The sequence below is a fragment of the Acinonyx jubatus genome, chromosome B4 (genome assembly GCF_027475565.1).
Source record: "Acinonyx jubatus isolate Ajub_Pintada_27869175 chromosome B4, VMU_Ajub_asm_v1.0, whole genome shotgun sequence".
Classification (NCBI taxonomy): domain Eukaryota; kingdom Metazoa; phylum Chordata; class Mammalia; order Carnivora; family Felidae; genus Acinonyx; species Acinonyx jubatus.
The window spans coordinates 41,425,924-41,450,270 of record NC_069387.1 but is presented as its reverse complement, the minus strand read 5'-3'; the positions used below and the strand labels follow the sequence as shown (position 1 = coordinate 41,450,270).

At 40.9% G+C, this 24,347-nt stretch overlaps 1 protein-coding gene and 2 pseudogenes across 1 annotated transcript in view; 2 read left to right on the top strand and 1 right to left on the bottom strand.

Moving 5' to 3' along the window:
* Positions 1-14,164: 14,164 nt before the first annotated feature.
* On the bottom strand, positions 14,165-15,385 carry LOC106965435 (farnesyl pyrophosphate synthase-like; annotated as a pseudogene).
* Positions 15,386-15,619: 234 nt separating this feature from the next.
* Positions 15,620-19,250, top strand: LOC128311015 (scavenger receptor cysteine-rich type 1 protein M160-like; annotated as a pseudogene).
* Positions 19,251-19,502: 252 nt separating this feature from the next.
* Positions 19,503-24,347, top strand: part of LOC128316343 (scavenger receptor cysteine-rich type 1 protein M160-like) — a 60,329-nt gene continuing 55,484 nt past the window's right edge. The window contains 5 exon segments of the mRNA XM_053225782.1: positions 19,503-19,864; positions 19,941-20,014; positions 20,017-20,257; positions 20,956-21,090; positions 21,092-21,261. Coding sequence (XP_053081757.1) covers positions 19,731-19,864; positions 19,941-20,014; positions 20,017-20,257; positions 20,956-21,090; positions 21,092-21,261 — 754 coding nt within the window. The 5' untranslated portion in view covers positions 19,503-19,730.

The following is a 24,347-nucleotide window of genomic DNA, read 5'->3' as shown; positions in this document are numbered from 1 at the left end:
GAATACAGACAATCTGAAACATAACTTGGAAATATGCCTGCCTGGGAGGAATGGACTATCATGTTTGCTGAGCAAACTCACACTTGCCAAGTCTGACACTGTCCCATTCTTCCTACCTGGGCTGCCTTTATCTTGCCACCATATTGATAATATACTTTTTTTTCTGTGATTTCCATATTTTTAGTAAAAAAAACAAACAAGCATTCTCTTTAAATTCTCCATATAATGTGCCATATTATTTTTACTTTACACCGTAATTTAGCCTTTCCTTTTTGAGATTACAACCATATCACTGTGATCAGGGTTTGTATACTTCTAAACTAATTTAACTATGCATATGTAAATGATCAATCTTTCATTCCACACAAATTTTATTATTTTCCATTTCAAATGGTTCTTTATGGAAAGCTTACTTCAACCGTTGGCTGAGGATCATATCATGGAAGTTTTTTAAATTACTTATGTAATTTTGTTAGTTAGCAAAATATAGCGTATGAGGGCATCTTACAGATATGCCCTCAAATCCATTTTCCTCTTATAGACAAAAAACCTTGAAAGTTTCAACGAAAAGATTTATGTGGCCTTGAATGAATAATTATATCATTTCTGTGAATTCTCTTTGCCCTAGAGCTGAAAAAAAAAATAGCCATTTCTAGCAAACTGAAGTGAGAGGACATTTTAGCATTAGAACCATGAGTCCTTTGAGCCAAAAAGAAATATCCTATGCCAAAAAAAAAAAAAAAAAAAAAAGAAAGGAAAAGAAAAGAAAAGAAATACCCTATGGAAATAAGTAAACAAAACATGTTTTGAGACTCGGGAAGCCTGGTTCTTCTCAATATCACTTATGACCTAGACCTAGGTCTCTTTTATAGGTGAAAAGGATCTGTACTTAAAGATGATGAGTAGAAGTAATCAATGTAAAGGGGTGGCAAATGTCAAAACCCAAAAATGCTGTGTCAGCAGAGCTGGGCTGTTAAGAATGCTACTGTCATTGGGGCACCTGGGTGGCTCGGTTGGTTAAGCATCCGATTTAGGCTCAGGTCATGATCTCAGGGTTCTTGAGTTCAAGCCCCATGTTGGACTCTGTGCTGCAGCTAGCTCAGAGCCTGGAGCCTGCTTCAGATTCTGTGTCTCCCTCTCTCTCTGCCCCTCCCCCACTTACGCTCTGTCTGTCTCTCTCTGTAAAAAATAAATAAACATTAAAAATTAAAAAAAAAAATGCAACCGTCATGGGGTGCCTGGGTGGCTCAGTCAGTTAAGCGTCTGACTTCAGCTCAGGTCATGATCTCCCAGCTCATGGGTTTGAGCCCTATGCCGGGCTCTGTGCTGACAGCTGAGTCTGGAGTCTGTTTCAGATTCTGTGCCTCCCTCTCTCTGACCCTCCCCTGCTTTCTCTCTGTCTCAAAAATAAATAAACATTAAAAATTATTTTTTAATAAAAACAAATGCTACTGTTCTGTGTCTCTATAATCAACACAAGTTTTCATTTTAGTATTAGTGTTTCACACAAGAAAAATCTGGATTTATCATAGACTGTGCTTTGGAAATGAGTCCGCTCTCTGGGGAATGCAAAAAAAAGCAATATCTACAGCGTTTTAAACGGTCTGGAGTTGGGTAGCAGGAGAGCATTGTGGTCCTAAATGACAACTTCCAAATGTGCTTACTTACCTGCCAAAGGAGGCTGATAGGTGACAAATAGAATAAATAAAGAACCACATTTTTGTAAATGAAATACACACATTTTTTACTATTATAAATTGTAATTGACATCGTTGAGTATAAAATATATACAAATTTCAGAAACCAAAGAGTGAAGTTTGTTTTATCAATCTCAACCTATCTCTCTTTAATCTCTTATGAGAGAGATTAAATGTTTAATATTTATGTTAATATTTAATAATTATGTTTAATATTTAATAATATGTTTAATATTATGTTTAATATTATCAACTTGGTAGGCAAAGTTAACTGTCAGTCTTTTTGTACGCAGCAATTTTATTTTATAGATTGATATAAAATATTATAAAATGCTTTTTTTTCTTTTTCTAATTGAAATATAACTAACATATAACATTACATCAGTTTTACATGTACAACATAATGATTTGATATTTGTATATATTGCAAAGTGATCATCATAAGTCTGGTTAATGCCTATCACCACACATAGTAACGAGTTTTTTCTTGAGACTGGAATTTTTAAGATCTCCCCTCTTAGCACTTTCCTTTTTGTTTTTTGAAAACTATTTTTATCAAGTCATATACCCAGTAAAAGTCACATACAAAAAAATTAAAAGATTTTTAAAATCCACTTAAATACTACCATTCGTTCACATTGTTCTTTTTCTTTTTTACAATTATGTCTATGTTACAGAAGCATGGACATATGAGCATGTGTGTGTGCCTGTGTTCATGTGTGTGCATGTGTGTGCGTGTGTGCCCCTTTTTTTGCTGAATAATATATCATAGACATATTCCTCATGGCCATTATTAACCATCCTGTTATAGGCTACTTAGTATATTGCCTAAATGTACTATAATTTATTGACTCTCATAACTGTGAACTTTTAAAATCAGGTTTTCAAGTTTTCACTATTCAAAATAACTAAAAGTACATTTTTCACACTTTGATTATTTTCTTTGTTAAATACTTAAAAATTGAATTGTTGGAGCGCCTGGGTGGCTCAGTTGGCTAGGCAACCGACTTTGGCTCAGGTCATGATCTAGCAGTTTATGAGTTGGAGCCCCATGTCGGGCTCTGTGCTGACAGCTCAGGGCCTGGAGCCTGCTTTGGATTCTGTGTCTCCCCCCCTCTCTACCCCTCCCCTGCTCACGCTGTGTCTCTCTGTCTCTCAATAATAAATAAATGTTAAAAAAAACTTTTTTTAAATGGAATTGTTATATAAAAGAACATGCATCTCGGGTCACCTAGGCGGCTCAGTTGGTTAACCGTCTAACTCTGGATTTCAGCTCAGGTCATGCTCCCCTGAGCTGAGTTTGTGGGATTGAGCCCCGCATCCAACTCCATGCTGACAGCAGGTAGCCTGCTTGGGATTCTCTCTCTCCCTCTCTCTGTCGCTTCCCCGCGCCATCAAAAAGAAAGAAATAAACTGTTTAAAAAAATGTATTTAAAAAAACATGCATCTTTTTAAACTGGAATATATATTGTCAAATTATCTTCCAAGAATTTTGTAATCTTTTGTTCTTCTACTAAATGTTATTTTTCTACTACCCCACTGCCTACCACTAACACCGAATATCTTAATATTTTTAAAAGCACTGTCAGTCTGGTAAAATAATAATAATAATACAAATCAACTAATACCCATTGGACGTATACTGTGTGCTGGGCACTAGGTGTTTTACTTTATGTAGATGATTTCATGTTATCCTTGTGTAATCCCAGGAAGTAGACACTATTCTAACCTCTGTTTTACAGTGAAGAAATAGATACACTGGAGTAACTTACCTATGGTTACTTGGCTATTATAAGGGCAGTGGTGAAGCTGGTATTCAAATATAGGTTGCTTAGGGGTGCCTGGATGGCTCAGTCAGTTAAGCATCTGACTTTGGCTCTCCCTTTTATTGCTTATATCCCCCTTTATATTCTCAGTCTTGATTGTAAAACATCTGATATCTGCAGCCTTTGTTTTCTTTTTCAAGTTTTTATTAAATGCCAGTTAGTTAATACACAGTGTAATACCAGTTTGTGGTGTAGAATTCAGTGATTCAACACTTACATGCAACACCCAGTGCTCATCACAAGTGCCCTCTTTAGTACCAATCTCTACTGGTATTAATAGCTGTTCTCCGTAGTTAAGAGTCTGTTTTATGCTTTGCCTCTCTCTTATCTTCCCCTATGTTCATCTGTTTTGTTCCTTAAATTCCACATGCGAGTGAAATCATACGGTAATTGTCTTTCTTTGACTGACATATTTCGCTTAACATAAAACTCTCTAGCTCCATCCATATCACTGCAAATGGCAAGATTTCATTCTTTTTTTTATGGCTGAATAATATCCCTTTGTATATATAAACCACATCTTCTTTATCCATTCATCAGCTGATGGACACTTGGGTTCTTTCTATAATTTGGCTATTGTTGATAATGCATCAGAGTACATGTGTCTTTTCGATCCAGTATACTTTTGTATCCTTTGGATAAATACCTAGTACTGCGATTTCTGGATTGTAGGGTAGTTCTATGTTTAACTTTGTGAGGAACTTCCATACTGTTTTCCAGAGTGGCTGCATCAGTTTGCATTCCCACCAACAGCGTAAGAGCGTTCCCCTTTCTCTGCACCCTTGCCAACACCTGTTGTTTCCCATGTTGTTCATTTTAGCCATTCTGACAAATGTAAGGTGATATCTCATTGCAGTTTTGATTTGTATTTCCCTGACGATGAGTGATGTTGAGCATTTTCTCATGTGTCTGTTAGCCACTTGGATGTCTTCTTTGGAAGATGTCTATCCATGTCTTCTGCCCATTTTTGTGTGTTCGGTTTTATAAGTTCTTTATATATTTTGCAGCCTTGTAGTTCTTGAAGATTATCTAACTAGAAGTTTCCCAGCTTCACTAAAAAAAAAAAAAAAAGGAAAGAGAAATTTAAAGTACATTTAAATCAAAAAGTGCATAACTTTTATAGTGATCATACAGGACTAAGAGAGATTACTTGGTGATCGAGGCACCTAAATGAGTTCCAAGAATTCTCTTCTCACTGTCCAGTAAGTGCAGGGAGTTGTCCATTCTGTTCAAAGGCCCTGGCTGAGTCTGAGAGGAATACGGCAACCAGTGTTTACAAAGGTCGAAAGAAAATCACTACGTGTTTGATACTATTGAAAGTGTACATAAATGTGTTTCTATGAAAATACCTTAATTATTTAATCATTTATCCACTTAAAAAACAATTTTCTTATTTGATTAAGCCTCTTAATTTATATATCTGTCACTAACATAAGCAGTAACTCATAAATACTCATGGTTTGATAACATTTTCTAAAACGAAATCTAAATATTTACCTTTTTAAACACTGTATTTACTTTCGTGGGGATACTTCCTTATGCAAGTTAAATCAGACTCGTTACTTAAGCATTATTACCGACTCAAAGATGCATTTTTAAATAATGAGTTTTTGTAAGACTAAAACATTTTAAATGACACATTCGATATGAATTAAGAAAACAGAACTTTTTTTCTTATTAGGTAACATATTTTTAGCGATTGCATATAATTTACAAATCAGACCTACTCTCTAGATTCTCTTGCAAGTATGTGAAAAATCAGATTTGAAAACTGTCATGCCTCACCCTTATGTTCTGGTGAAAGAGCTCAAGAAAGGAATACACACCAGACTAGCACATTTCTAGCCATCTGTTAGTTTCATCATGATGGCTCTAAATTCAGCATCGATTCAGAAACGTCAGACACTGCTCATGTCTAAATTGTAAATACAGGAAATTTCAGATTGTAGTCTAGTGCTTCTCTGCTGGCATTAGAACTCTGGAAATTTCTGGATATTTTAGCAGTCTAAATAACTCACACCCACTAATTACTCCCTTACAGTCCCACATGCCATAGGATGGCTGATACTGTACTCTGTTCCTCATGCTATGAATGGAAGTAACATTCAGGTGAATCATGATAGCAATGAAAAGAGAATTTTATGATTTTTTTCTATGATTTTCCTTTACAACATCATTATTACTAAAGAAGATACATTTTTCTGATAAACAATTCTCTTAGCTCACAGAAAAATTGTCATGGGTTTATAGACTAATTAAGATGATTATTCATCCAAAAATGTGTAGTGAGGACCTATTATATTCCAGAATTTAATAACCAGGGCCAGGTTAAAAGCAAGATGGATAACATTTATGGGTAACATCCTTTTGGAGTTTAGAGTCTATTAGGAAAAGAAGATACACACACATGCAAGCAGTTTGATATGGAACACAATAGGAGAAAATAAAGGAATCTAATTTAATATTTGGAAAATATTATATGGTTAGAGACATAGATTGGGAACTTAAAGATGCTACCATTGCATGGGGAAATGCCAGGGAATGAGGAGTTGGGGCACTGGGCAAGTCTTCCTAAGAAAAGTCACATCTAGAATGACATTTGAAGAAAAGCAGAGGTTGTCCAGGCAAAGTGTAAAGTGTGTGTGAAGTGTGTGTGTGTTTCTGGGGCAGGGGAGTGTTTCAAGCATTAAAAAGATAACGTGTGATAGCATGGAGGTGCTCAAATACTGGAAGAAGGTTAGTACAGCCGTTGATGAGTTTTATGTGTCAATTTGACTCAGCTAGGTGATGTAATCAAATCTAATCCAGGCGGTTCTATGAAGGTATTTTGTAGATGTAGCTAATATCTACAATCAGTTCGCTTTAATAAAGGAGACTGCTCTTGGTAATGTGAGTGGACCTCATCCAGTCAGTTGGAAGACCTTAGGAACAAAACTAGGGTTTCCCAGAGAAGAAATTCTTATTTAAGACTGCAAAGTCAAAATCAACTTCTGCCGACTTTCCAGTCTGCCAGCCTGTCTGCCCTACTGATTTTGGACTTGTCAGCCTCCATAACTGCATAAGCCAATTCCTTGAAATAGTCATATGTATATAAAAATATAATACACATATATACATATATGTCAAATATCATATATATATATTTTTTTCTATTGGCTCTGTTTCTCTGGAAAACACTGGTACAGATTGGATACCAGGAAGTGAAATGTTGCTATCATAAATACTTAAAACTGTGAAAGTGGCTTTGGGATTGAGTAAGGGCTAGAAGCTGGAAGAATTTTGAGAAGCATGATCAAAAAAGATCTAGACTGTCTTGAAGACGTTTTGGTAGACATGTGAACATTGATGGTGCTTCTGGTGAAGGAAGGCCTAAAAGGAAATGATGAGCTTGTTATTGGCCACTGGAGAAAAAGCCATCCTTGTTATAAAGTGGCAGAAACTATGCTGAACTCTATTCTATCACTGGTGGAAAGGAGAGCGTAAAAACGATGAACAGAGACTCCCGAAGCAAAATATGGAAGGTGCCGTCTGTTTTCTCCTTGCTGTTTTTAATAAAATGTGAAAAGAAGAGATCAATTGAGGAAAAAAATTGTTAGGCAAATTGATAATTTGGAAATTTGGAAATTTGGAAATTTTCCAGCCTATTCCAAGAGCATAAGATGGAAACCTTGCCAAAGGTGTGGCTGGAGAAACTTTCCACTGAAGACACTAGGTGTATGATTCGTGGATCCAATCAACCATCTCAGCAGACAGAAATACTGCCAGCTTGGACTGAAGGGGACAGAGACAGAAATAATTGAAGGCAGGCTGTCACATTTCTGAGATTCTACAAGCAGGAAGCAAGCTGCCCAGAAGGTGGCTCTGTTGAGGGATTAGGGTAGCAAACAAAGCCCAGGGACTTTGGGCCACTTGGGCTGAGGCTGGCTTAGAGGCCAATGGGCCTCCATGGACCCAGAGGCTGAATTGGCCCATGGAGAATTATTTGTAGGCTTTGGAGCCTAATGGTATTTGCCCTTGTGTGTTTCATTCTTGCTGGGGACCTGTGACCCCTTTTCCCTTCCATTTTCTTCCTCTTGTAATGGGAATATCTTGTCTATGCCTGTTTCCACTATTGTATTTTGAAAGCAGATAACTTGCTCTCCAGTTTTACATCTCCACAGATAGTAAAGAATTTTGGCCCTGGATGGATCATATCCAGCGTCTCATCCATACCTGATTTAGATTATTTAGAAGATGAGATTTTGGATTTAGGATGACGTTGCAATGGAACTAGACTTTTGGGGGGATGCTGGGACAAGGGATATATACTTGGCAGGTGAGAAATATATGAATTTGGGGGGACCGGAGGACAAATTGTTGTTTCAATTGTGTCCCCCTCAAAATATTTTGAAGTCCTATCCCCCAGTACCTCGTAATATAAACATATTTGGGAGTATGGTTGTTGCAGACATAATTAGTTAAGATTATACAGGAGTAGAGTGGGTCCTTAAGCCAATATGACCAGTGTTCTTATCAGAACAGGAGAAGAGACGCAGAGACATAGACACAGGGGGAGAAGATAGCCATGTGCCAACAAGTCAGAGAGATTGGATATGGTGCTGCATCTATAAACCAAGGAACGCCAAGGATGGCCGGCAAGCACCAGAAGCTAAGAAGAGGCGAAGGAGGATTCTACACTACAGGTTTCCAAGAGAGTATGGTCCTGCTGACAATTTGATTTTGAACTTCTAGCCTTCAGAGCTGTGAGACAATAAGCTTCTGTCATAGTAAGCCACATAGGTTTTGGTACTTGCTTATGGCAGGCTTAGGAAACTAATACCTACTAGATTAGCGTAGGTTCTAATCCAAAATAATTGTCTCTTAACGAGAGAAGAGACCACAGAGACAGGGACCCAGTGAAAATGCCATGTGATGACAGAGGCAGAAGTTGAAATGATGTGTCTACAAGCCAAGGAAATGCCAGGATTGCCAGAAATGACAGGAAGCTACGAGAAAGCAATGCGGCAGATTCTCTGCCGGAACCTTCAGGAAGAGGATGGCTCTGCTGGCAAGTTTATTTCAGACTTGCAGGCTCTAGAACCGCAACGGTAAATTTCTGTTGTCTTAGGACACCCAGTTTGTAGTAATTTGTTATGGCAATCCTAGGAAACTGATAAAATGTTGATAGTAAGAGTGGTTCGAAAGGAACAGATTCTTGGGGCACCTGGGTGGCTCAGTCAGTTAAGTTCAACTTCGGCTCAGGTCATGATCTCGCAGCTCGTGAGCCGGAGCCCCACATCGGGCTCTGTGTTGACAGCTCGGAGCCTGGAGCCTGCTTTGGATTCTGTGTCTCCCTTTTTCTCTCTGCTCCCCCCCCCACCCCCACCCCCACTCGCTCTCTCTCTCTCTCTCTCAAAAATAAATAAAAACATTTAAAAAGAAAATAAACATTTAATAAGTAAACATTTACAAAGAAAAACAGAATCTTAAGGATGAGTTTTCTGAATTCAGGCTCAGAGTTCTGGAGTTGGTTCCCTAATCTCTCTAGATTCAAAGACACTAATGATTCTATTTACAGTGGTAAAGGGGGAACTGAAAGTCCTCAGTGTAATGTGACAATAGAGATATACAAAGTATACACAGAGAGTAACCCCTGGATACTCTTTTGAATACTTATAAACGACAAGATTCTGGGTGACCGTGTATTTGATACATTGGCACATTTTTGTCAAACTAAAGAGCACAATGAAATTGGCTGGTTGCTCCTGATGATGCTGAACAATGAGGACAGAAAAAAGATGAACTCAGGGTTCAAATTCTCAGGTCAAGCTCTATGTAAATAACCTGAGAGTTTCTAGGTCTTCCCTGAAAGAAACTCCCATATACTGTAACTACAAAGCTGAGATTTCTGAAAAATCAAACCTGGAGTCTTGTCCCGTGAGTGGGTAAGTAATACCCACAATAAATTGAATTACTGGCATCGATTTTCCAATCATGTTCCTTCCCAGTCCCTGACCATTCAGCCAAAAGTTGGCCACAGCCCATGAGTTGGTGTATAATCCTGCCTCTGGTTATTTCTCTTTCCAAGTAAAATGAACAGCGAAATACACTGCTCAGAAGTCTGCCCCTGGGGACGATCTTCCTTCACCATTGTCCAGGGATGTCCCAACGAGAGGCTGTAGGACAGTGACTGTTTGCTTTCAGATGCTGCACGCATATCACACAGAACCATCTGTAGGTCAGACTCAGTTCTCTCCTCCTCCGTGGGTTAATCGTAGGTAATGGCCTTGAGGTCATAGGTGCAGGCTGAAAGAGAGAAAGTAACATAGAAGAAATGAAACCGGGAAGGTGGGCCATTTGCTCATGTAACTGACTTGTGCCTTCAGGGCCTGCTCAAGCCTGATCTTCTGCATATCACTTCTGTTTGATGATGGAATGCTGCTGGGCGCATTCAGCTTCCTGGCCCCGTGAGTCAGACGACATCCAATTCGTGATAAGAAGCGCAGATCACATGGTCACCTGATAATTTGGTGGCCCATGGTTAAGTGTTCGGTCTCTACCAAAGCCCAGCAGCAAGTCAAAAGCTGTTTTTCAAAAGGAGAGTAGTTCTCTGCAAAGGACAGCAGACCTTTGCTCCAAAGTCCTGAGTCTACACTGCGATTCACCACTAGAAGCCTGCCAAAAGTTCTGAGCAGCTTGCCTACTGAACTTTGCACACCAATGGGTCTTTGGATCATATGGCTCAAGTGGAAGAGGAGCAGCCTAGACCTATTGCAAAGGTTTCTCTCATTCTAGGCCCTACTTAACACTAGCGGCTTTTCCATCCATTTGGGGGATGGGCCAAAGTAGTACATCCAAATGAGAAATGCATTGCCTCCAAAATCCAAAGAGAACCACTAGGTATTGTACTTCTTTTTTGTTGCAGGAAGGGCGAGATACATGAATTTATCCTTCAGCTTCAAAGGGATATCTTAACAGGGCACCTGGATGGCTCAGTCGGTTGAGCGTCCCACTTGGGCTCAGGTCATGATCTCGTGGTTCGTGAGTTCGAGCCCCGCATCGGGCTCGCTGCTGTCAGTGCTGAGCGCACTTCAGATCCTCTGTCTCCACATCCCCCTCAAAAATAAAAAAAAATAATAATAATAAATACATTTTAAAAGTAGGGCTATCTTGACATGACCCACACCACTTGACTCCTAAAGTTTTCACTGAGGTACAAGGATCCTAAATGCACTTTTCCTTCTCTGTCACACAAATATCTTGCCAATAAGTATAGCACAGTTGCTGCTTCTTGCTCCCTAGGTCCGATGGGCATCAATATAATGGGTTGGTGTGAATTCTTGTTGGAAAGAAAGATGATCCAGGTCCTTGTGAACTAAATTATGACTAAGGCAGGAGAGTTCATATTCCTGATGTGAGACAGTAGAGCTGTATTTTTGGCCTAGCCAGCTGAAAGCAAACCGCTTCTGGTGGTTTTCATTAAAAGCGTGAAGGAAACGTATTTGCCAGATCTCTAGCTGTACCCTAGTTACCGGGAGCTATATTAAGTTGTTGGAATAGAAGCTACAACGGGAGCCACCATCTGGCTAAGCTTCTGAAATCCGCTGCCTTTCTCCAAGATCCACCTGTTGGCTGCACAGACCAAATGGGCAAGTCGGACGGGGATATGTTAGGAATCACCCTTCAAGTCCTTGATGGTGGCACTAAACTCTCCAGTCATTACCAGAAAGTGGGGTTGGTTTTGGTTCACTAATTTTCTAGCTATAAGCAATTCTGGTAGCTTCCAGTTGGCCTTTCCCACCACAATTATCTTCATTGCACAGATCAGGGAACTGATGTGGGGTTTCTGCCAGTTACCGAGTACGTATAGTCCAAAGCTGGGAGTCAGTTGTGGCGCCATGACCCTCCACTTTTATGACTCAAGTTTACTTATGCTCATTTGACTTAGAATTCTTTGCATTCATACAGATCAAGTAAAAATTCAGTTGATCGCCTTCCTGTTTCACCTCTAGGAACATCACGATCAACTAGGCGATGTCATAAATCTCTGCAAGTCAGGCTATTCTAACTACTGCTTTGGATGTGCAGTCCATTATGGTAATCACACCCACCTTGCCTTTGACAATTAAGTGTCCATCACTGTCCTTACCACCCGGTGGCCCAGTTACCCCCATTGTACTTAAGAATCCTAACCAAATGGCAAAAGTTCCCCTTGTAGTTTCTTTTTTTTTCATGTTTATTTATTTTTGAGAGAGAAACAGAGACAGAGAATAAGCAGGAAAGGGTCAGAAAGAGAAAGAGAGAGAGACCCAGAATCGGAAGCAGGCTCCAGGCTCTGAGCTGTCAGCACAGAGTCCGATGCGGGGGTCAAACTCATGAACCACGAGATCATGTCCTGAGCCAAAGTCAGACACTTAACTGACTGAGCCACCCAGGTGCCCCCACCTTGTAGCTTCTGACTATATGAAGAGCGGCCACAGGGTTCTTCAAGAGTGGTGGGGCTCCCCTCACAGATTTATTTCTCACAACCGTGGTGAAGGGTATGCTCTCCGAATGCTCCTGGGGTAGGTGAGCAGACATTACGTGACACATTCACTCTAACACTCCAACTTCCTTCCCTAAGCCTCTGGGTCCTTCCTCTACCACATACGGAGGCAGTTCTGGCATTTCAGCTGTATTTAATGAAGGCCATCTTTCCCTCGGTGGAACCTGGGGCTGCTCAGGAAGAGGAGATACATTTCCAAGGGCAGTGGGACACATGTGATGTGGGTGATGACACATGGAACAGTGATGCTGCTGCTGTAGTGTGTGGCCAGCTGGGTTGTCCACCTTGTATCACTGACACGGGTCTTGGAAATGATTCTGCAGGATATGGAAAAATTTGCCTGGATGATGTTTCCTGTGGTGGGGATGAGTCATCTCTGGGAATGCAGGCACAAAGAGTGGGGAGATCATGACTGCAGACACAGTGAAGATGTTGGAGCAACCTGTTTGGATAAGACATCCATACCGGGATTTTCAATAAAAGCACATGGACTCTCCAATGTACTTTTTTCCCCTAATGGGTACTTATATGACAGAATACTCACTTCTCACTTTTTGAAATGAATCATACCTCATATCCTCATTCTGATTTTTTTAACGCTTATTTATTTTTGAGAGAAAGAGACAGAGCATGAGGGGGAGAGGGACAGAGAGAAAGGGAGACACAGAATTGGAAGCAGGCTCCAGGCTCTGGGCTGTCAGCACAGAGCCCGATGCGGGGCTCGAACTCATGAACCATGAGATCATGACCTGAGCTGAAGTTGGACGCTCAACTGACTGAGCCACCCAGGCGCCCCACCTCATTCTGATTTTTAAGGCCTCTTTCTATCGTACCAAACTTTTTTTCTCTCGGGAAGTCAAATCTCATTTTCTGATATCTACCCATATTTTCCCAAAGTTAAGTTCACCGGACCCTAGTGGTAACAAAGTATTCCACAAAAAGAAGTTATCCATAGTCAAATTAATTTAGGAAAAATTAATCAGAGTTTAGTCATTGAAACACTCAAACAGTTGCCTTGAAATATCCACATACTTAGGGCACCTGGGTGGCTCAGTTGGTTAAGCAACTGACTCTTGATTTCAGCTCAAGTCATGATCTCACTGCTCATGGCATCAAGCCCTGCACTGACAGCATGGAGCCTGCTCAGGATTCTCTCTCTCCCTCTCTCTGCCCTTCCTCCACTCACTCGTGTGTGTGTGTGTGTGTGTGTGTGTGTGTGTGTGTGTATCTCTCTCAAATCAGTAAACATTTTTTTTAAAAAAAAAGAAAAGAGGGGCACCTGGGTCACTCAGTCGGTTAAGCGGCCGACTTCGGCTCAGGTCACAATCTCACTGTCCGTGAGTTTGAGCCCCGCATCGGGCTCTGTGCTGACCGCTCAGAGCCTGGATCCTGTTTCAGATTCTGTGTCTCCCTCTCTCTGACCCTCCCCTGTTCATGCTCTGTCTCTCTCTGTCTCAAAAATAAATAAACGCTAAAAAAAAAAATTTTTTTTTAAAGAAAAGAAATATCCACATATTTAAAAATTCTTTTTTCAGAGTTACCCAAATACTCATTCTTACTTGAAGGACTTACTTGTGTATGATTCATACCAACAACGCTGGAATAAATGTTCTTCAGCTAAAGTCTGGACTTATGGTTTATATAATTTCAAAAATGTTAAGAATTGTTTTGAGGATTCTTCCTCCAAGCCAAAGTTTTTATTATGCAACTTTCAAATCGTGCAAAGAAAATTCTCATGTACACCTGCCCAGGTATAATTGTGGGAGAGTTGAATTCCCTGATTCGGATATACTCTTTTATTAGTCTTGGAGTTTCCTTATTTTCAATCAGTCCCAACACCTTTATCTCTTACTTTAGACATTCTTTTCTGAAATGAGCAGGTAAGACATTGAATTCGGTCTTAAGGAATTTATTTAAACTCCAATATAAGTGTGAAATCTGCCTCTTAAACCTTGACTATCCTATCCAGCTTTTCAATTTAGATAGATTTACAGTTATGATTTACAAACAATCACAATCCTTCAGTGACAATTTTCTATCAAATTGAATTTTCCCCAAGTCTTCTGGATGCTCGTTCTGCACTGAACTATTCTCTTTCAAGGAGAACTTTTCCTCCTCATGGTCATGAATATCCACATGGTTTTTTTAATGTTTATTTATTTTTGAGAGAGAAAGACAGATCATAAGCAGGGGAGGGGCAGAGAGAGAGGGAGACACAGAATCGGAAGCAGCTGACACATGTGTAGCACGTCCACCTGGGCCACCTTCTTGGCCTCCTTTTGCCCATAATTCTCCTGAAGGATCTGGTGCTGTTCTGGAGAGGCCCTCTGCAGATACCGAACCACCAGTCAGCTGCATTTGTTGTCCTGGATATCAGTGCCAATCTGGCCTGTCACCTTGGGGTCTCCAAAGAGACAAGGTAATCATCCTGAATCTGAGAGAAGTCCCCCTTCTCCAGTAGCATCTCCCCATCAATGCCCACCATATACACGGCAGCAGCTACAGGAAGGTAGAAGGAGTAGAAAGCTATCTTGCACCTGACAATAGATTTGTACTTCTTTCCAGTGAATCTGCCAAGACCCACATTCCCCAGGGGCTGGGGGGGAGGGGCGGGGAGGGGTGCTGTGATGAGGTCCAGGATCTGTCCGATCTCAATCTGATAGGAACTCTGCAGGAAAAGCTCAATTAAGTTCAGGTAATAGGGCTGCTCCCGGCAGTACAGCTTCAGCAGGCAATAGATACATGCTTCCGGAAGCAAAGCATCGTTGACGGCATCCAAACCTATGCCTGGCTTCTGTTAGCAGCCAATCTGCCCCTGTTCGGTGAGGGATGAATCCATGATATCATTTGACATCAGGAAGAAAGCTTGGAGCAGTTCTGCACAGCAGCTCACAGTCAGGGCCAGCAGAGACTATCAGCATCTTAATTAAATATATTCATTCTCACATCAGTAGGCAATAGGACTTAAATATTTCACTGACTATGCCACAGCATGCCAAAAACTACCCAAGTGCCCTAACATAGATAAATTAGACTTGATAGAATTGTAACTCATTCCCTTTCATACGAACACTTGCAAGAATTCTGCAAAACAAACAAACAAACAAACAAATACTTGCAAGAATTGGCTTCAAAAACTGACTGTGTCAATTTGGCTCAGAATCAACTTGCAACTTCTTAATTCTCCAAAAAAGTCACATACTCTTTACATATAGTGAATTTCAGATTCCCCCCACCCCAGGGTCCAAACTCTTGTTAGAATTATTTTCATCTAGCAACTCTAAGATGTAAGTTTATTCTAACTTCCTGGATATTGTCATATTACAGATATGTGCCTTTCTTTCCTGACCCCACTTATGATATCACCTCTCCCTAATATCCTTCACAATATCTAGTAAGTAGTATGTAATTATTTGAAATGCAGACAAGAATCAGGACCATTAAGTAACATTATTTTTAGCTGGAGTCTCTGATCAGATTTTGAGGCAAAATGATACCTCGAAAATCATTCTGGTGTTCTGGTTACAGAACGAAACAAAAAAAGAACTGAGGCTCGTGGGCAGAGGCAGCAGATGCGCGGGGAGGGTCAAGCAGGAAATCTACGTCATTGCCACCCTTCTGCTAACCGCTGGGAAACGAACATTGGTGCAGTTATTTGCAGGCAACTTGGATGTGCCTTACTCAGCATCTGCCAAGGGCCTCATTTCACAGGAAAAACATCACACGTCTTACTCTCTAGATCTGGCTGCACTGTAAATGAAGCTTCTCCCTGGGATTGTGTCCAAGGGACACAAACTCGTGTCACTTTAATAAGGAAGCTAGTTTGATCTGCTCAGGTAATTTCTGGACAAAGATAAATATACTTACTCAATTATTGACGATTTCATGTATTTAATACGTATTTATGGAGTAGCTCCTTGACAATGCTAGGCCAAAGGCAGATGAACTAAACAAAAGTAGCTCTAGTCCCTTATCCAGAAAAGAATCCAAGTGTGTAATGGATGTGCACGAGGAAATAATTATTTATTTAAAGTTATGAAGTAGAAGTACAAGATGAAATGAAAAGGCGTAAGCAGAAGGCCTTACCTGTTTGCAGCGTCAGAGAATATTTCTGTGAAGGGTATGGGTGTGACTTAATCATATATAGAGGTGTTAGGGAGACCATTAAAAATACATAGGTAGTGGGGCGCCTGGGTGGCTCAGTCGGTTAAGCGTCTGACTTCAGCTCAGGTCATGATCTCATGGTTCATGAGTTCAAGCCCCACATCGGGCTCTGTGCTGACGGCTCAGAGACTGGAGCCTGTTTCGGATTCTGTGTCTCCCTCTGTCTCTGCCCCTCCCCTGCTCCTGCTCTTTCTCTGTCTCTCAAAAAGTAAATAAATGTTAAAAAAAAATAAAGAAGTAAAGAAATAAAGAAGAAGATAGTTTCAAGTTCAGGAGTTAATGGGAGTTAGAACATTGGGAAAGTAGGTATAGATTATTTTCCAAAAAAGCTGAATTTTAAGGGGAAGAGATAGATAAGACAGTGACAAAAAAAAAAAAAAAAGGAAGATAAGTCCAGCAAAATTACTTATTTTCTTTGACAGAAGATTCTAGAGTAGTGTTGTGCAATAGAACTTTCTGTGATGGAATAAGGTATATATACAGGTAGCAGATGTTGAGGGTTATAGAAAAAAAAAAAGGACAAGGAAAATGGGATCCAGAGTGTATACGGGACAGAATACAATCCCAAATAGGATGTTTGGGGTAGGCCTTCTAGAAAAAGTGAAACTTGAGCAAAGTTGAAGGAGGTGAGAGAGTTGATTAAGTGCATGTACAGGGAAGAAAAACACAGGTAGGGGCGCCTGGGTGGCTCAGTCAGTTAAGGGCCTGACTTCGGCTCAGGTCATGATCTCACCATTCCCGGTTTCGAGCCTCACATTGGGCTCTGTGCTGACAGCTCAGATCCTGGAACCTGCTTCGGATTCTTTGTCTCCTTCTCTCTGCCCCTCCCCTGCTCACACTCTGTCTCTCTCCGTCCCTTTATCTCCAAAATAAATAAACATTAAAGAAAATTAGAAAAATACAGATAAACAGCCAGTTCAAAAGCCTTAGGGCAAGATTATGCCTGATATGTTTGAGGAATAGTAAGGAAAGGAACCCAGTGTAACTGAAGAGTAAGAATTAGAACGGTCAGACATGAGTCAAAGGAGGTAAGGGGCAGGGCAAATAATTCAGGGATAAGTAGGTCTTCGTAACAATTTAGGTTTTTACTCTAGTGAAACATGGAGCCATTGGATGATCTTGAGCAAAAAACTGCTGTCTGATTTCTAATTTTAGCTTGTGAATAAAGAATACACTGTAGAGGATCAATGATGGAAATAGAGAATTTAGACTCATGGGAGGTCATTGCAGTAATTCAGGCAAGAAATGTTGGTGGCTCAGTGTAGTTGTTAACAATGAAAGGGGTGACAAGTGTTGGGATTTTTAAACATCTTTTGAAGATGCAGAAAACAAGATTTCCTGAAAGGTAGGATATATGGTATTACAGGAGCCAATAATTGTGCCAATATATTTCCATATATAAAATAATGGATTTCCATCAAGCAAAACACGGCAGATTACAGTCTTAGAGGATATTTGGAAGAACTGAAAAGAATTCCGTTTCAGACGTCTATGAGAAATTCAAGTGCTACATGGCGTTTGGATAAATGAGTCAGGAGTTGGAATAGTCAGGAATAGATGTTAACGGCATAGATTATTAACACAGGTGCGCTGCAAAGGATGGGATCAGTGGGAAAAAGCAATTATTTTTTGTTCGTTTATTTTTAGATTGCTTAGATGTATTGCTGGGAATTAACCTGGAGATAAAAATAACCTTCTACGGGAGCACCTGGGTGGCTCGGTGGTTAAGCGTCCGACTCTTGGTTTCGGTTCAGCTCACGATCTCGCGGTTTCATGCGTTCGAGTCTCACATCGGGCTCTGTGCTGACAGCCCGGAGCCAGCTTGGAATTCTCTCTGCCCCTCTCTCTCTGCCCCTCCTCTGCTCTGTCTCTCTCAAAAACAAATAAGCTTTTAAAAAAAATAAAATAACCTTCTATCTTTAAATTACATCCATCACCTCAAAATGATCACAAATCTTCGTATCTGTTATTTAATGCTGAGGTTACCCAATCATTATTTCTTTTCATGGAAATGATTTGCACCGTTCATTTCCTTCAGAGTTCCAAATCTGGGATTGGCATGTTACCAAGATCCAGTAAGTAAACATGTAATCTAGGTCTTAGGAACCAAGTCGGTACTACAAAGATATCTTTCTCGGATCCCCTGCAAATGGAGTGTTCTAATGCTGAATGGAGAAAAAGTACCCTGGAATTAGATAGGGAGATTGGAGGATGGGGCTAGATATTGGAGGCTCTGAAATATGATTTGTAGCTCACAAGCAGCCCCGGCTGGTTGGAATGGCTGTCTCCTGTTCTGGACGTGTTGAAGTGAGACGTGGAGACAGGTGGGGTTCTTTGTGTGATTCTGACTTCTCTCTCCCTGCTGCCAGTGTGCTGTGCAGAGGATTAAGTTGTGGAGAGGCTGGATCTCTTTTTGTGGGTCCTCACTCTGAGAAAGGGAATGATCCAATTGGGGCTGAAAAGCTTGAATTTGAAGGGAGTGAAAATCATCTTGCCTTGTGCCCCACGGCGCCCCATCCCGACGGGACTTGTAACCATAGCAAGAGAGGCTGGAGTCTGTTCTTGTGAGATGGTGAATGATCTTAATGTGCTGGGGCTGGAGAAGGAGAAGGTTGGGCAGGAGTTGAAAAGGCTCTTTTCTAAGGCTTTATCTCCTCTTCAGATACACAGATGCCTGACTTGTGAATGGCAAACCCCAATGGAAGGGGTGAGTGGAGATCAAGGTGCCTGGAACCTGGGCTTCCCCCTGTGACAACCACTGGGACCTGGAAGATGCCAGTGTCCTACACAATCAGTGCAGCTGTGGGATTGCTTGCTCAACCACAAGAAAAAAAAATATATATTGGAGGAGGAAGTGTTTGTGTGTAGGGACATAGGTTCTGTTGCTTAGGGAATGAGTCCCTCCTGGATAACTGTCAAATGACAGTCTTTGGAGCTCTTCTCTGTGCCCATGAAAAACCATCATTGTGACCTGCATGGTGAGGGAACAGTGCTTGTGGGCATCTACTGGCAATAGAGCTCACACATGGCAGATAAGATGAGGGATTGAAGGAAAGACAGGTAAGAAAACAAGGGATGTAGGTGGGATAGGCATGACAGTCAGAGTAACATGTAATAAATAGTGATAACTGGGCACACTGGTAAGGTGAAGGTAAGCACTCACCTCTCCTTTGGGGATTTGCAACTAGACATTAATAAAGACAATTTTAGGGGCGCCTGGGTGGCTCAGTCGGTTGAGTGTCCGACTTCAGCTCAGGTCTTGATCTCACGGTTCATGGGTTCGAGCCCGCATCGGGCTCCGTGCTGACAGCTCGGAGCTTGGAGCCTGCTTCCGATTTTGCGTCTCCCTCTCTCTCTTCTCTCCTCTTTGCACTCTGTCTCTCTCTCTCTCAAAAATAAAAATAAACATTAAAAAATAAAAAATAAAATAAATAAAGACCATTTTAATTGGTCACGAGTTTGAGAGTCCTTACCATGATTGCTCATTCAACTTTGTCATAGAACTCTTCGATCCTTTCCATGCTAATTTTCGCCCCATTTCCTACACCCCTACCAGGAAACCAGACCCGGCCATTGTTTCCATGTTCCTCAGGTTTATCTGACTCATCTCTGTCTGCAGTCCCAGACAGTGGTGATTTCATCTGCTCAGCTAAGTAAAGCACAGTACCAGGAAATGCTTTGCAACACTAAAAATTGTGACCTATTGGCTAGACTTTCTCCTCTCTGCAGACAAACAGCTCTGCCTCGTGGGTGGGGGCCATCCTGTGCTGGCAGAGTGGAGATCCTTCACCAGCGTTCCTGGAGCGTGTCTGTGATGACAGCTGGGACCTAAGTGATGCACACGTGGTATGCAGACAACTGGGATATAGAGTGGCCGTTAATGCCACCAACTCTGCTCACATGGGCGGGGGAGGGGTGGGATCAGACCCCATCTGGCTGAATGACCTGAACTACACAGGAAAGCCACATTGGAAGCCCCCTTCCCGGGGCTGGGGACAGCACGACTGCAGGCACAAGGAAGACGCAGGGGTCATCTACTCAGGTCTGCCCACAAGCCTTGTATCCTGCTGCAAACACACACACACACACACACACACACACACACACACACACGGCACAGTGGCAAAGTGGAGTCAAAAATGTACTGATCTGAGAGTATAGAGAACTTGATTTTAACTCTGTTCTTAAACTTTCCTAATACCCTTGGCTATTTCCTTCCTCCCTTCTTTCCTTCCTCCCTTCTTTCTTCCTTCCTTCCTCTCTCTCTCCTTCCTTCTCCCTTCCTACCTTCTTCCCTTCCCTCCCTTCTTCCCTTCTTCCTTCCTTCCTTCCTTTCCTTTTTTGGTGTCATTTAGGAGAGGAGTGTTGGTCTTAGAATAAGAGAAGGTTAGATCCAAAGAAAGGGACCTTTCATTCCATCTACTCTGGTGTTCGGAGGCCAAAAGACATTGAGTAACTTGCCAAATAACACAATCTAATAAGTAGTAGAAATGGGATTAACCCCATTTCCTGAATCTGATTTATGTTAGAGAGTAAAACTAAGAAAGTTACGTTTTAACTTAATTTTAAGCATAAATATCGTTGGGGAACCCCTATGAACCCTGAAATCACACAAGAGCTTCAGTTTCCATCAGATACATTGTGTTAATAATATGTTAAAGTGGTTTATGAAATTTTTTTGAGCCCTAATACACTATCTTCAGGGAGAAATTTTTCTAACACTCCAAAAGGAAATATTTAACAGTAGATTCACAGCTTTGAGGCTCTACAACGAAACCGAAAGGGACACTGGTGCTGGGAGACTGGAGGTATTCCACGCCAGGACCTGGGGCAGTGTGGGCCGGAGGAATGTGTCCACGGTCACCACGGGGATCGTGTGCCAAGGACGCAGTTATCAGCCACACCCCTTCGTATAAAATGGGCTCTGCTTTCACGTGGGAAGATGGTGTTCGGGGCCCTACAATGCTTATCTCCATATGGCAGTGTCCATCTGCCCCCCGGGGAGCAGAGACTATCCCGCCCGGCAGGAGAGGGTGGATCACGTATGAAGGTGGGAATCTTCTTCAACACTGGCTGCTCTCAGAAGCCCTGTGAACTAGAATGTGCCGCTAAGAAATACCTGGTCTTCCAGGTCGGGAGCTCATGGCAAACTCACTGCAAAGTGCATGGCAGTAAATACCGAGTTAAGGTCCTTCCTCCCACACAACCTCATTACTCTGGTTTAGTATTTTACAGCGTTGCTTGGTTTTGTTTCGTGTTTTAGCGCGCACTGTTTGCTTCCCCTAAGTCCCCTGTGAGCTCCTGCGTTAAAAACAAACAAACAAACAAACATAAAAAAGGATATGAACTCTCATAAAAATTGTGACATGTTAAAATTTGAAAAATATTATATGTATTCTTTGTCTTAGAAATTCTAGAAAGCTCAGAACACTGGGCGAGCATGCGAATCAATTGGGAGGACTAAGTGCTCCATTTTTTTCCTGCAGAATTTTCCAGGGTGAAAAGGTTACACAGTAATGTATAAATAATGTATTTTTAAAATACATTAAACTGCATTAAAATTTAACATGTGTAGTAGAGAAATTTGGAAACATTTTACACTATAAGTAATAAAATCCATATTTAATCCTACGATCAAAAATAACTATTGCTGGGGTGCCCGGTGGCTCAGTTGGTTGACCAGCTGACTCTTGACTTAGGCTCAGGTAATGATCCCAGGGTTATGGGATCAAGCCCCACATCCAGATCAGCAGTGAGTGTGGACCCTGCTTAGGATTCTCTCTCTCTCTCTCTCTCTCTCTCTTTCCTTCTGCCCCTTTCCCCTCCTCACGTGTTCTCTCGTTCTAAAAAAATAAATAAATAGAAATAAAAATAAAAGCTTCAAAAATAAATAACTATTGCTAGTGTTCAGGAGTATTAACTAGTGGTCTTTTTGTACAAAAATATAATTGTAATTATGATTGCGTTTATGAAACGTGGATGATACTATAAGTACTTATATATACACATAGAGAATATGGCATCTATGCGTATAATGTGTCGTATCACTATATCTCATATATATAACATATATGTTTTGAGTGGGGGTTCCTTTTTATATGAAACTATGTTGTGAATATATTCTAATTTTACTAAATGGTCTTTGAACAGCACACAATATTTCATCCTGTGGATGTATCTTAAATAACCATGTGTTTATTGATACTAAGGCTATCTCCCTGTGTCAAACTAGTATAAATAATGGCATTATAAACATTCCTACCCATTGTGGTGAATCTCTGGTTATGTCCAAAAATTATATGTCTAATCCTGTAATGAAGGGGGAAAGTGAATGCACGCTTTCAAGATTCCTTATATATACTACTTCATTGCCCTCACAGAAAACCTGCGTATTAATTTTCATTCTTATGATCAGCATATAAGGAACCAATTTCATCTCACCCTGCCTACCAAAGCCACACACAGAAAAACACACACGTGCATATACACACTTTGCCAAATTAAAATTTCACCTCTCTCCACGAAGTTTGAATGGGCTTGATGAGGAGTGAGTGTGAACATTTCTCATGAATATTTTCCAATTGTGGTTCGTATTTTTACTTTCCTTGCTTCTTTCAACTATTTGGCGTTTATCATAATAGAAAATGTTTTTCAAAACAATGAGAATATACAGAAAGCAGGAAAAATACAAATATCAGCTATAAGCTCATTATTAATTGATGATATTTTTGATGATGTGTTACCTAATTGTACGTTCTTTTTTAGTTCTAGTGTAGTTAACATGCAGCGTTGTGTTAGTTTCTGGTGTACAATATAGTGATTCAACAATTCTATGCTCACTCAGTACTCATTCACATGAGTGTACTCTTTAATCCCCTTCACCTATTTCACCCATAGCCCATGCACCTCCCCGCTGGTAACCATTAATTTGTTCTCTATAGTTAAGAGTCTGTGCCCTGGTTTGTCTCTTTTTTTTTCTTTGTTCCTTTGTTTTACTTCTCAAATTCCACACATGAGTGAAATCAAATAGTCTGTCTTTGAAATCAAATGTCTTTCTCTGACTGACTTATTTCACTTAGTATTATACCCACTGGATCCATCCATGTTGTTGCAAATGGCAAAATTTCATTCTTTTTTATGGCTGAGTAATATTCCATTCTATTATCTATCTATCTATCATCTATCTATCTATCTATCTATCATCTATTTATCATGTATCTACTACATCTTTTTTATCCATTCACCTATCAGTGGACACTTGGGATGCTTCCAGAATTTGGCTATTGTAAATAACCCTGCAGTAAACTAGGGTTCCCATATCTTTTTGAATTTGTGTTTCCCTATTCTTTGGGTAAATACCCAGTAGTGGAATTATTGAATCATATGGTAATTCTATTTTTAATTTTTTTAAGTTGATTTATTTATTTTGAGAGAGACAGAAAGAGTGACACAGAGAGAGAGACAGAGAGACAGGGGGAAAGGCAGAGAGAGAGGGAGACATTTTTTGGCAGGCTCTGAACTGTCAGCACAGAGCCCGATGGGGGGGTTCGAACTGATGAAACTATGAGATCACCCTGGCTTCCTACTTTCTTTACTCCTACTATGGTCTCCCCTTTCCATTCAAAGAGTTCCACTCAAAGAGTCCCCTTTAACATTTCTTATAGGGTGGGTTTAGTGGTGATAAATTCCTTTAACTTTTGTTTGAAGTGGAAAAAATAACATTGCTACCCCATTAGGTTATGAGAGGTAATTAACCATCTATAGGAAGGGTGGCCAGCACGTAGTAAGTGCTAAATAAAGGACTTAATAAAAGTGGAGGAATTGCAAGGGCTCAGCAGAGAGAAAATGAATCTTAGGAACCTGAAGAATTCACTAGCAGAGACGGTAGGGGCCGGGCCGTTTGAATTTGAATTCCTCCCACTGTGCATCCTTCTGAGTTTCATCCAGAAGAAGGGATTCTCTAGAGGAGGACCTATTCCATGAGATGGAAACCTGCCTCTCCAGAGAGGACCCCACCGGGTGGGCACCTCAAGTCTGTGACTCCGGGGCCCTCACTCCATGGGGAGGATGGGAGTGTGAAGAAACAGGACGGATAGTTGCGAATTCCCGCCTGACAGAAACGTTCCTCTGCCTCCT